Here is a 14,760-nt window from a genome sequence, read left to right on the forward strand (position 1 = left end):
GTAATTAGCTTTGTAAGAGACCTTCTACACCTGTTGGTTTTACTTTTGACCTAATGGTCTCCCTACTAAAGCAAAAAAATCTTTAAAAAAAAAAAAAAAAAAGGCACTTGTATTCACAGGCAATGTGTTCTGAGGAACTATTTTCAAATGGGATAGGCAGATATTTAAATAAAATTACAATTTAGTGAATGTGCCTAAGTATATACAAAGATATTACAGGAATGTAGATGTGGACCTAATCCTTCCCAAATGCAACTTTTGGTGTTCTCCAATGGAATGATATGGTACTGAGTCTTGAAAATGATCAGAATTTTGTCAAGAAGACATTAAAAGGGCATTCTAAGTAAAAAGAACAATATATATACACAATAAATACATGCTTTCTACAATACACCCATAACTACGTGAGGGTGATGAGTATGTTAAAGAATGCTCTTGTGGCAATCATTTTGCAATACATTCAGATACACACACACACACACACACACACACATATAAAATCATGTACACTTTAAACACATAAAAAGGAGAAAGAGAGGTAGGCAAATTCCAGGTGTGTACTGTTCAATGTAGAAGCTACTAATTACACACAGTGACCTACATGTAAATTATTTAAGATGTAGGGAACAGGGCTAGCAATAGGGAAACCAGAGAAAGAGAAAAGCAAACTTTAAATTAAATAAAGTGATTAAGCAGTTACATTTGAACAGAGATTAGATAATACTCATCAATTAAAAACTCTCCATAATTTCTTGGAATGAAAACAAAATGCTGCTTTTTACAGTGACAGTTGGCTGGGGGAGTGTGGAAGATACTATTACAACAGTTCTAGAAGAATAACAGTGAATAGTAAGATAATGACATCGGGAAGCTGAGTGGAGGGCATAAATTTTGAAATATTTGAGAGGCAGAATCTACAGCTGTAACTGACTGGATGGGCTATGAGTGTGAAAACAGGTTCCAAGAACTTCAGCAATTAAATGAAATGGCCCAATCACAAAGCGAAAGGATTCAGGACAGAGGACTCATGTAAATGCTAGGTTATTTCCACTTTGCTTAAATATCCATCCTATTTTGAATTTCTGAACATGTAAATGTGTATGTGTGCTTTTCCTACTCCACCACCAAGCAATGCTCATGAAACCAGTTGGGTGTCCAGGATTTTAATTCAATTCTGACACTATCTGCCTGGATCTAGGGTCAGACTGCACAGGTTAGTGGTTCAATAATACAGAACAATCCTAACTCTTACACTTCACATACCAATCCTAAAATCAGGTGCTTCTGGTCCACTGGCTACAGAATGGAGAACCCCAGAATGCCTCCTAGGACTTTATGTATCAGATGAAAGTCCAAATTAAGTGCACTTTTGACTCACTAGCTATACAAAATCAGAGATCTTGTGGGTGCAATTAATTTGATGGTGGCACACAGAACTCAGAGAAACATTTTACTTAATAGATAAATGGTTTGTTATGAAAGGATAACTCAGGAACAGCATATGGAAGACATGCAAGATATAGGGAGACTGGACAGAGGTGATACACTCTGAGTATGTCATTCTCCACTCCACAAATTCACCAACCTGGAGGCTTTCCAAATCTTAATCCTTTTTAGTTTCTATAGAGGATTCAGACAGTCACGATGATCACTGATTATATGCAATTGATCCAGTCTCCAGCACTTCTCCATTCCCTCCCCTCCAAACCCCACCATATTAGTGGCTGAGGCTAAAGTTGAAATGTTCTAACCACATGGTTGGCCCCACTGCCAATCAGCAGCAACCAGTGGATGTTTCCCAGAAGTCACCTCATTAAGACAACAAGTGACAATCTTTATCTCTCTCAATACAGAGTTGTGGGAGCTCTGAATCAGGGTTCCTAGATTAACACCAACTATGTGTTACAAACACATTTTAATTTTAGTTAGCAGAATGACCAAATATAATTTATCCTTATAAATTAAAATATAACACCAAATCCATGGTTATTGCTTCCAGTCACATTTTTACTATTTTATTTCTAAATATCAAATATACCTTTTTCAAAAACCAAAGCTCTGAAAAAAAAATAAAATATTTAGACATTTAAATTTTCAGCAAGCTCTGAAAGGAATACTGAGAGGAGTTTCAAAAATGTCATAAAAATATTCTTTTCAAAATTAAAAGACTCTGACATTAAGATTATGGTTCTCGAAGATCTTCATACAAAGTAATGTATATAATAATTATGACTATTTCATAGGAATAAATTATCTTTTTCAATTGTTCTAAGCATGTTTATATTAAAATTAAAGCAGATTATTGTGTACTAATAATAAACAGTAGCAAAATATTCTATACACATTTTAAGAATTTTGACCTAGCAAGAATTGGAGGTTTGCAAATGAAAAACAAAACTGAATTTTCTACTGCTATCTAAAAGAATTATTTCTCCTGATCATTCCCTGATTGCTAATAGAACAATGAAATAAAGAATTTTATAGCAGCCATAATACTAACTCTCAACTTCATAACATCTCAAATATTAAATAGAATTTTTGCTATATACCAACATTACCCAGACCAACTGTCAATATATCAAAATTACCCAGACAACTGTGCTATTAATAATTTTGCCTGATACCTAAGTTTTACATAACTGGTGATATAAGTTAAAAGTAAAAACCTCTAGGCCCTCCCTGGTGGCGCAGTGGGTTAAAGCACAGCACTGAGAATCTGAAGCCACTTCCGCATGAGTTCGATTCCCGCCTGCCCCGGAGGTGACCACATGGTGTGGCAGACCTCTCCTGACCCGCCCGCTGCTACCCTCAGCAGTGTATTTCATCGATCTGCCTGTTCTGCACCCACTCTGTCTCTGGTGAATCCTCTCACCCTCCGCATCTCTGGCCTGTACCCCAGTTCTGTATGAATAAATAAATAAATCTTTAAAAAAAAAAAAAAAAAAAAAAAAGTAAAAACCTCTAGAACCCTCCCTGGTAGCAGAGGAGTTAAAAGACACAACGCTGTTAAGTTATTGCCAGTCACTACAGCATCCCTGGCCAGAGAGCTAACTTAACAGGTGCAGCAGACCTCCCCTGTTTCAGTATTTCAGTAGAGCCACTTGTTCTGCTTCCCATGCTCTCTGGTGAATCATCTTACCCTCCCACATCTCTGGTTTACCCTCCTCCAAAGTTCTTGTATGAACAAATAATCTTTTTTTAAAAAAGTGAAAACCAGGCCCTCCCTGGTGGTGCAATGAGTTAAAGCACAGCATTATGAAACTATCTCAGTACAGCATGAGTTCAATCCCCGACCAAGAGGTAACCCACATGGCAGACCTCTCCTGTCCTACCTACTGCTCCTCTCAGCAGTGTATTTCAATCTGCCTGCTCTGTTCCCACTCTGTTTCTGGTGAATCCTTTCACCGCCCCCATACATCTTTTATGCATAAATAAATCTTTAAAAAGAAAAAGTGAAAACCAATTACTATAGTATTTTCTAAGTTCCCTGCAATATATCCTTTATGGGAAAAAAAAAATCTTATTATTTCAAGTAGCAGCAAATGTAAGACCTCTCCTGATCCACCTGCAGCAATGTATTTCAGGACATCTGCCTGTTCTGTTCCCCACTCTGTCTCTGGTGTATCCTCTCACTGCCATACCTCTGGCCTGTACCCCAGTTCTGCATATATAAATAATCGTAAAAAAAAAAAAGGTACAAAACAATTCAAACAACTAAACTTTTAAAACTTAGCCTAAAGTGTACCAATTTATTCACACACTGGAAAAAAGCTTTATTCAAGAAGATACAACATACCACCAATGGTTACATTAATGGGTGGTGGGAATAACCAATTTTAATTTACTTGTGTAACAAGAAAAAAAATTAGTTTAATTAGTTATGGTGGAAACATAAAAATTATTAAATAGTAACAAGAACTGAACCTTATGTGGCTCAGGATGTGGTTTAAAAAACGAAAAAAAAAAAAAAAAACCCATCAAGACTATTTCATGTATTGCTTGTCTGAAGTAGAATGTGGTGAATTAATAAAATAAAGCAAACGTTGACTTTAAGTTCTTAGAACTGCTTTAAATCTAACACTACGTCCAGTATAAACAACTCCCTAAATTAACTTCTTTATTCCTAACATGAAATGAGTAAATTTTTTTTCTGACAACCAAAGAACTAAACATAACTCCAGGAATTTTGCTACAATTAATCTCGAAATGAACTGTTTTCATACTTTAAAAGATCGTGACTACTCTAAAAACCAACAGACTATACTTGGTTTTATTCTCATTAGATTAGCCTTATTTCTTGATTGAGCTTCTTTACATTACAAAATGCAGTTATCTACTATTGCAGAAATGAAAACTTCTGAAGAAACAGCTTATCTCTGTTCTAGGATTACAAAACTTATTTCATCTACTACTTCTTTCTCATTATTTGTAAGCGAAAACATACCTTTAACACTTAAACATTTCTGAACTAACACACTGTTCCCACAATCAAGATTTCCTTGTGTATCTTAGAGTGTATAAGGGAAAAAATTGCTCTCGGTGAGACTGTTACGAAATTCTCACACAGGAGTTCAATCTATACTACAGTTAGGCAATAACAGGCAAGAAAGACCACAAATATCTTAAACTATATGGTAAATTATTTAAGCAAAAACAAAGCTTCAACTAGTAAGAATATTTCCATACACTCAACCAAATAGAAATACTAATATATATGTAAAGTACAGATATTATATATTAGATCTATGAAATGATCCTAAAATATACTCACAGAATAATAGTTGTTTATGTCCACATCATCAGTAATAGTTTGGCGCTCTCCTTTATAATTAATTTTCCGAAATCTTCGTCGAGACTGTCTAGCAGGAATTTCTCTTTGAAGAATACTGTCTTCATTATCTTTTGCATTCTCTACCTGAAATACATGTTCACATTCCTGATTAAATATCCAATTTTTCCATGTTACTGACAGTCTATGGAGTCTTAACAGGTTCATAAGGAGGCTTCATTTACTTCTTACAAGAAACCGCCTTAAGAAAAGTGTGTGTACAAGACAATACTCATGAGTTAAAAAAGACAAAGGTGCATTATTATAAAGATTAGAAGACCACAGTTTCCTTCCAGGAAGCAGACTCTCTTGCTTGCATACACACATAACCTGTAAGTAAAGTCTTAGCAGAAATGAAAACTACACCTACACATTCAACAATTAAAATTTCTTAAGTAGTCTCATTACAAACTGCCTAATTATAAATATATTTTAGTTAGTACAAAATCACTTAAGATTTCAGTGAATTGCTAAACAGTAAAACAAAATGCTTCGTGCTTATTCTTTGGGGTCCGTCTTAACATATGGCAATAGTCAACAATAATAAAGAAAGGAAACTAACATTTATTGAAAACTTAACAGGCCATTCTGCATATGAAGAGTATATACTATACTCTTTAGTTTACCTAACAGCCCTGAAGCAGGTATTAATACCTCTAATTTATAGATGAACAAAGTAAAATTAACAGGTATTAGTAACTTTTCCACTTTACAAAGGCAATTTGGAACTTAAGTCTGTCTCCAAAGCTTCTGTTACAGATACAAAGACCACATTGCCTATCTAATCACCACCCACAGCGTAATTCTTTTTACAAGGCAATTTGATGTTCTAAAATACACATGTACTTTTAACCTAATATCCAATAAACAACAAATAACTTGTTTTCCACCACTTTTTCCACTTATACATTCTCTTGTTAGTATGGAGAATTTTCTAGTCATCCAAGTACATTTTATCAACATTCCCAACGTCCTGTTTTCCAAACCTTATTTTCAATTACTGCCAGAATTTGTCAATTATTTTTTATAAATCCTTCTTACAATGTTTCTTCTTTCATCCCCCTTACCACCTCCCCTTATTCAAATCTCAATAACCCCAAATCTAAATTATAGCAATAAATGAACTGGCTATTTCAGACACACTGGTTCCCAAGTCCAGTATGTGAAGTCACATCTTTACACCAAGTCTGCATTCAAAATGTTGTAATGGAACTTTGATGCTTATCATATTTGAAACTACTACTAGTAAACTTTGCTATTAAAAGCCACATAAGCTTTACTACTAAGATATCTTTATTACTGTATCTTTTATGCATAAACCTAGAAAAACTACTTTACCTCCCACCTATAAAAAGCCCTCTCACAAAAAAGTGCTAGTGAGCTATACAAAATTTCCTGATGATTTCTCAGAAAGAATTGGTGTAAGCTGTTGTTTTAGATGTGAGAGTTCAAAGGTAGTGTGTTTACTTATGTATTCCTACATGGATTTATTTTATTTTTTAAAAAAGATTTATTTATTTATGCATACAAGAACTGAGGTATAGGCTAGAAGTGTAGAGGGTGAGAAGGTTCACCAGAAAATGAGTGGGAAACAGAACAGGTGGGTTACTGAAGTACAGTGATGAGGGGAGAATGGGAGTGGGCACAAAAGTCTGCTGTGCCATGTGAGTTAGCTACAGTGGCTGCTGATAGCTTCATGGTGCTGAGACTTAACTTCTTGAGCCACAGGGAGGTTCTCCTACATGCTTTTAAATAATGTATTTTGCTAAGTAACATTACTGAAATTATCCTGTGCTTGTAATATCTCACACCATTCTATCTTTACATGCTGAAAAACTACCATTTATTTAAGACACTGGTAAACTGCCAGGGAAAGTCTACTCTTCAGGCTGCAACTGGCATATTATGTACAGAAAACCCGCACTTTTCATAAACAAGACATGCTCTTTCCTGCCACTTTCATACCATGGTATATAGAGCTGCTGTTATTTCTACCTAGAAGGTCAATCCCTTTTCAAACCTCTTAGTCTCCTAATCAAACTTCATTACCTACTCCAACTGATCCCTTCCTCTGTGCCAGTCAGGTAGGTACTATTCTTTCTAACACAAGTATTATTACCATCCTTATTAAATAACCCTACCTCACTAACAAGCTACCTAAGACAGGAAATGTACTATATTCACCTTTGTCTACTTAACATTCAGAAAATCTGTCAATATGCTAACTACTTGGAAATAAGGATAAGGTACTTAAGAAATACACAGATAAGCCAAGAAAGGTACTGAATATTACTCTTCTGAGAAGTAAAATTCAGAAGAGACAACTACAGAATTTTGTGTAAATAGCATGTATATGTTACTTTTTGAGATACAACTTCCTCTTCTGAAAAATACAAAAGAAACTATGGTATTTACTGAATCATTATACAAGGCCACGCATCAGGAAAATTAAATCATCCCAGGCTCACTTTGACATTGTTGCATAGCTGTTCTTCTGCCTTAATAGATGGTACTTAATAGACGGTACTCAAAGCTTAAGTAGTTACCCCAGGACAAGGAAGAACTTAAAATTCATATGTGATTAAAATGTTTATCTCCTTCATAACACCTTTTCTCAGGAATGAACTAGATCATTACTTTAGGTAAAAGTATAATGTCATATAATTCTTAGATCTTTTAGTATATGTAATTTATTGAACAAAGGTCGAAATTTAAGCAATAAAATCTTTTCAAAGTAGAAGTAAAAGTAAATAGGAGTTCCTAAGCTTCAAATTTTTGGAAAGAGTACCAAAAAAAAAAAAGTTTCAGATGGCCCTCCCTGGTGGCGCAGCGGGTTAAAGGATAGTACTAAGAAGTTAAAGCCACCTCTGCATGAGTTCGATTCCCGCCTGCCCCGGAGGAGATACATATGGCCAGGCAGACCTCTCCTGACCCGCCCGCTGCTCCCCTCAGCAGTGTACTTCGTTGATCTGCCTGTTCTGCTCCAGCTCTGTCTCTGGTGAATCCTCTCACCCTCCACATCTCTGGCCTGTACCCCAGTTCTATATGAATGAGTAAATAAATCTTTAAAAAGTTAAAAAAAAAAATAGATCCTTATTAAAAAAATTTTTTTCAGTACCCCTAACAAAGTTCCTTCTGAGTACAACTAAAATGTAAATTAAAAAAATTAAACTTTGAAAACACAAACTGAAATGGCACGAGAACCCCATAAAAATGAAATGAAAGCAAGATTACTAGGAAGTAGGTTATAAGCAAGTTTCCTGTTTTTTTTTTTTTTCTCTATGATTTATTTATTTATGCCTACAAGAACTGGAGTAAAGGCCAGAGGTGGGGGGGGGGTGAGAGAATCCACCAGAGACAGAGTGGGGGGCAGACCAAGTGGATCTACTGAAATACATTGCTGAGGGGAGCAGTGGGCATTTCTGAAGAGGTCATGCCACACCATATGGGTCATGTCCCTGGTGAGGGATCAAACTCATGCTGCAGTGGTCTCAGATAGCTTCATAGTTCTGTGCTTTAACCTGCTCCACCATCAGGGAAGGCCCAGTTTTCTTGTTTATTTAAAAATTTCTCAAGTGTAGAGACCAGTCCTTCCACTTTGATAGTTTAGGGAGAGAGCGAGCGAAAAGGGATATAAAATAAGAGAATATGGGCCCTCCATGGTGGCGCAGCGGGTTAAAGCACAGCACAAAGAAGCTTAAGTCACTTTCGCATGAGTTCAATTCCTACCTGCCCCGGAGGTGACCACATGGTGTGGCAGACCTCTCCTGACCCGCCTGCTGCTCCCCTCAGCAGTGTACTTCGTTGATCTGCCTGTTCTGCCTCTGGTGAATCCTCTCACCCTCCGCATCTCTGGCCTGTACCCCAGCTCTTATATGAATAAATAAATAAATCTAAAAAAAAAAAAAAGAGAATATGCCCTAAGAGGAGACTCCAAAAGGGGACTTACTCAAGTTATCCCCTCATTTTAAGAGATAAGCATGTTATAAGACCACATTGCAGGTGGTGACATGAAACTTGTGTGGCACTGAGAAAAGAATAGAGAAAAAGAAACCAAACCAAAAACCTGATTTCGCTGAGAATTCAAAAGTAAGCTATCCCTAGTACAGGGCTATAGTTTGAATTTATAACACCAATAGCACATTAGTAAATTTCAACAAGAATGATAATGTATATACGTAATTTTCATAAACCTCTTTGCAAGAATACAACTTTAATGCAAACTTCAAAGAAATCCCACACCTAAAGTTTAGAACATATGAAATCGTGTCAACATTAAAAAATAAATTAATAAAAAGGAAATGGAAGGGGGAAGAGAGATCATTCAACTAACAAAAATCTACTCATGAAAGCAAGATGATGAACAATGACTAACAGAATCATCTTGTGAATACTGCTACCTACTGACTGTACTAGAAAACAAAGTTAACAACTAAAAAAAAAACTTTTAAGAAAAATACTGAAAATGAGGCACTAATTATAAATAGCAACCCAGCAGGTGAGGACTGACCAGGCCCAAAACAAATACATCTTCTCCTAGTATCCTATTCTCTTGGCCACATTAACAATCAATGACTAACAACCTATAGTAATCTACTTTTGAAGAGGGAAAAGAACCTAGTGAGATATCTGGTCCAAAACATAAGAGCACAGAAGGTATAAAACTGAGGATGAACGAGAACACTTAGAAAAATTTGCCAATACACAGATTCAAAACTAAGCACAAAAGCAACATTAAGGGACTAACTCGGTTGTCGGAAAAGTCATGATGCATTTTTGCTTGAAAAAGTATATCTTGACTTTTCCTGCTACCGTTTTCACACCAATGGTGCATTGAAAGTGGTCCTAACGAAAAAATACAAATCTAGCTCAGCTCTAGCAGATAGATGTGTTCACCTCCAAATCTCAATATTATCAACCTGCAGTGTTTATTTCTCTACCATTAGCTAGATTAATTAAAACGGCTGATTCACAAGGGTAGAAAAAAAATCTACTGCCAAGAAACAAAGTAATCAAGAGGGCAATTTATGAGAAATCAGAGATTACCAGATGTTAGAGAATTTAAAACAAACATGGTAAAGGCTCAATGAAAAATGAGGAATTTCAGAAAAGAAAAATATAAAATAAAATTACCAGCAGACTTAATACAATCAAGAATCAATGACTTTCACCACAAATTAGCCAAACTAAATTACAGAAAAGTAAAAAAAAAAAAAAAAAAAAAAAAAAGAAGCTATTAAGATGTAACAAAAAAGTAGACTGGAAGAAAAAGCTAAGAAAAACAAAATAGATGAAAAACAAGGAAAACAATGTTAAGATATGGAGTACAAGCTGAAAGGATTTAACATATCTAAACAAAGTACAAGAATAAAGGAACAAGGCAAGGCCCAAAGAAAAGACAATGGATAGTTTCCATTTGATTAAAAAAGCACAAAATACTCCAACAAATCCAAGACAGGATATTTAAAAATTACAACTCCAAATTTACACAAAACAGCTAAATCTAAGATTTTTAATGGACCCAGTGGGTAATGTAGATCAACTTCAAGAGAAGGAAAATCAAATTAATAATGGTCTTCTCAAAAACAACAGACATGAGATTATGCTGGGGTGGGGAGGGGGGGAGAAGATGCAGCTCCTAGAATTATGTTTAAGGCAAAACAATCTTCAAGAATGATGCAACATAAATTTTCAAGCAAAAGAAAATTTATCAGCTAAAATAAATACAAACAAAACACCTTTATTAAAGAAAACTTTAAAAGATCCATGTACCTAACATAAAAACCCAAATGTTCCCAAGGGTCTCAGATAAAGAAGTTAAGAAGAACTATTAAGCACAGTTAAATCTAAACAAGTAACAGCATGAAAACAGTAAGATACAGCCAAATTTGTGGAATAAATAAGTTGAACTAAAATATTAGACAACAGTGATAATTACATTTTGGTCACTAACATTAAATTTTTACTACTGATTAACTCCTAGTATTTTAAGAATATATGTAAAAATGGTTAGAATTAGCACAACATAATTATCTGAGGGAGTATGTTGTGAGAAAGGAGTGAGAAATAGAAATTACAATATGGACAAAAAGTATACCAAGCACAAAGCACATGTGGCAAGAATGAATCCAAACCTATATTAGCAAAGAAGTATACTAAGGTTAAAAAAAAGTAATACCAAATGCAGAGAAAGATGCAATAGCCTTATAGTAAGGATTCAGATAGACAGAATCCTGACACAAAAATCATTACTAGACATTAAAATAACAGACTAATATTTCACTAGGTAACACGAATGCCAAAATGTTTAAAACAACTATCGAACTGGGCCCACAAAGTCAGAAAAAAGATCGTAGGTCAAAAATGAGTTTTTACTAGGACTGTTAAGGGTAGGTTAATACTAGAAAAATCTATTAATATAAATCATAGTAAGGGATCAAAGTAGAAAAAGGCATAGAGAACTGTACCAAACAGAAGTGTGATGATAAATTCCAGTTTTGATTACTGATTTAAAAAAACTTAGCAATATTTGTTGACCACATATATTTTAAGTTACTGTGAACTTCTGAATTCCAAGTTTTTGGTATGTCTTTGCTTTCTGACATTAGAAATATGTCTAAAATATTTCCTACTCCATATGAGATATAAACCATTAATCCACAGTTACATGTATAATTTTAATCTGGGTTCTATGAGCACCCTAAGTTTTAGCAACGAACAGCCCTAGAAAAAACATTTTATCACAAGGTGAACCAACTTGAGAAATATTTCTTAGACAAAGTCATGTGAGACTGCTTACATTCAGACTACTGGCTCTTCCTGTTCTTATGACATGTCCTCTTAGGAAAGCAGAAAATCACCAGAAAGATAATGAAAAAATGGACAGTCACACCAGAAAGCATGAAACTAGATCATGACCTTACACGACACATAAAAATTCAAAATGGATTAAAATCTTGGGATACCACAAAATATACAGATGAAACATAAGGAGGTAAACTCTTCAATGCTGGCCAAAATTATGTGGATTTATCTCCAAGGGTACGGGAGACAATAGTAAAAATAAATGGGTCGACTTCAAACAAAAATTCTTCATAAAAACAGAGCATCATCAAAATAAAAGGACAACCTATGAATGGAAGATATTCAGAAATCAAATACCTGACATGGGATTAATATCCAAAATATATACAAATCAACAGAAACACATTTTTTTTTGAATGGGCAGAAAATCCAAATAGAAACTTTTGCAAAGATGACAATACATTAAAATCTCTTACATATAATTGAATCCAAGTGGCCAACAGATATATGGAAAGACAGTTACTGTCACTTATCAAGGAAATGCAAATCAAAACAATGAGATGACATACCTTACAACTATGAAAGTGGCCATTATCAAAAACACACCAAAAAGAAAAAAAAAAGTGTTGGTGAGGATTTGAGAAAAAGAAAGTGCATGCACTGTTGGTGGGACTGTGATTTGGTACAGCCATTATGGAAAACAGGAAAGACACAATCCGCAAAAACTACATAGAAATCATATGATCCAGCTGCTCCATTCTTGATCCAAAGGAGTACACTAATTGATTCAAAGAATATGGAAACATTAATTTGAAGAGATACGTTCATCCTTATGTTCACAGCACATTATTTTCGATAGCCATGATTTGGAAATGACCTAAATGGTCCTCAATGGATGAATGGATAAAATAGGTGTGACTGGCACACACACTGAACTGCTATATTAAAAAAAAGAAATCCTGGCCCTCCTGGGTGGCGCAGTGGGTTAAACACAGCACTAACAAGCTTAAGCCACTTCCGCATGAGTCCGATCCCCACCTGCCCTGGAGGAGATCCACATGGCGCGGCAGACCTCTCCTGACCCACCCGCTGCTCCCCTCAGTAGTGTACTTCATCGATCTGCCTGTTCTGCTCCCCACTCTGTCTCTGGTGAATTCTCTCACCACCCTTGCACCTCTAGCCTGTACCCCAGTTCTGTATGCATAAAAAAAAAAAAGAAATCCTGCCATTTGCCACACATGTGAGAAGCTAAGGGGATTATCCTAAGTGAAATGCATCAGCTGCAGAAAGAAAAGTACCCTATGAGTTTACTTCACATGTGGAAGACAAAGACAATAAACAAATGAACAAGTAAATAAAACAAAAAGAGACTATAAGAGTAAGATGGGGGTTACTAGAAGAAAATGAGGAAGGGGGATGGTTTCACCAGGCTAAAAGGGGTCAACTGCATGGTAGAGGATGGAAACAAAACTTTCATAGCAGTATCAATGTAATGTACAAAGATGCCAAAGTATAGGGATGTATATATGATAAACTCTTATCTCAATTAAAAAAGTCATCAGAAAAAATAATCACCAGTGGAATTATGCTGATAATTTTACATATATTTAATTTGCTTCATTTTTCTGAAGGATGTTTACATTTTTAATCATGGTAGTTTTTGTGGCTGAAGATAAAATTTCTGGGCATAGAGGCGTATGTTGGCAATTTGTTAAGTTTATGATGAAGTTCTCAATGTAGCTGCTTTAACATATACATATTAATAAGCCAAGTTCTTGATTCTCATGCTGGGATTTTGATGGGAACTGCACAAAAATTTATAAGAAGTTGGCAGATGAGTAATATTTCTAAAATGGTGATTCAACTGATTAAACTCTAAAGATCTCAAATATTTTTTATAGTTTTATGTGTAAAGGTCTCCTACAACTTTTATTAAATTTATTTATATGGATATTTCATGATGTTTATAAATGCATGTTTACTAAATGGCATTTTCCTAATTTATTATTCATAATAACATATATACAGAGACCTTACTGAAATCACTAAGTTTTTGTGGAGTTATTTTTGAATTTCCACATGCATATCATATAAATAAAAACTTCCATGAATGTAAATTTTATATTTTCTCTTGCAAACTATTTTTCCTTGCCTAAAGGCAGGAACAAATATCATATCTCTTAGCTGGTAATTTTGGCATTGGTGGGCTTTCTTTATATCTATGCATTCCTAAATGATAGCAAAAAGTATTTAATATTTATTGTAGGGCTTCTATTCCTCTAAATCATATGTAAAATTGTACACAAATGTTACCTCACAAAAGGAAAACCTCATTTTTAAAAATACTGTTTTGTCACCTGCATTTCTTTAATATCCTGAAGTTTTTATTGAGATATAATTCATGTAGCTTAAAATTCACTTTTCAAAATAGAAAACTCAAAGTTTTAAAAAATATTCTTAAAATTGGGGTGACATTTAGGGCTCTCCCTGCTGGCGCAAGGGGTTAAAGCACTGCATTACAAAGCTCTTTGAAGCCACTGCAGCAAGTTTGAGCCCCAGCCAGGGAGTTGAACCACATAGCAAGGCAGACCTCTCCTGACTTGCATGCTGCTCCCCTCAGCAGTGTCAATCTGTCTGTTCTGCTCCCCACTCTGTCTCTGGCGAATCCTCTCAGCCATCACACCTCTGGCCTGTACCCCAGTTCTGTAAGCATAAATAAATAAATCTTTAAAAAAAATTGGGGTGACATTATCTAATTCTAGAATATTTTCTCTACTCCAAAGTAAATCCTTAGCTATTAGCATATGCCTGCTTTCTAATGGATTTCCCTACTCTAAATTTTTCATATAAAAGAAGTTACATTTTTGTGTGTTTGGCTTTCTTCACTTAAAGTTTTTAATACTTAATTCCATCTTATTGCAGAATATTGCATACTATGGACATAACATTTTGTTTATTCATTTACCAGGTTGATAAATATTTGGTTTATTCCATCTTTTAGCTAGTATGAGTAATGCTATGAATACTGGTTTACAAGATCTTACATAAAAACATTCTAAATCTTTATTTCTCTCGGTATATACTTAGGAGTGGAACTGATGGATCATGTGTTAAATTTTTTTTTTTTT

At 34.9% G+C, this 14,760-nt stretch overlaps 1 protein-coding gene across 4 annotated transcripts in view; it reads right to left on the minus strand.

Annotated features, from left to right (window-relative positions):
• The window catches only part of RAPGEF6 (Rap guanine nucleotide exchange factor (GEF) 6), a 161,274-nt gene that overhangs the window by 99,120 nt on the left and 47,394 nt on the right, over window positions 1-14,760 (minus strand). For all 4 annotated transcript variants that reach the window (XM_004686688.2, XM_004686689.2, XM_004686687.2 and 1 more), the window contains exon 6: window positions 4,772-4,915. In XM_004686688.2, coding sequence (XP_004686745.1) covers window positions 4,772-4,915 — 144 coding nt within the window. The remainder of the gene's footprint in view (window positions 1-4,771; window positions 4,916-14,760) is intronic.

This window comes from Condylura cristata, unplaced genomic scaffold (genome assembly GCF_000260355.1).
Source record: "Condylura cristata isolate star-nosed mole 26May11 unplaced genomic scaffold, ConCri1.0 scaffold00021, whole genome shotgun sequence".
In the NCBI taxonomy this organism is placed as follows: domain Eukaryota; kingdom Metazoa; phylum Chordata; class Mammalia; order Eulipotyphla; family Talpidae; genus Condylura; species Condylura cristata.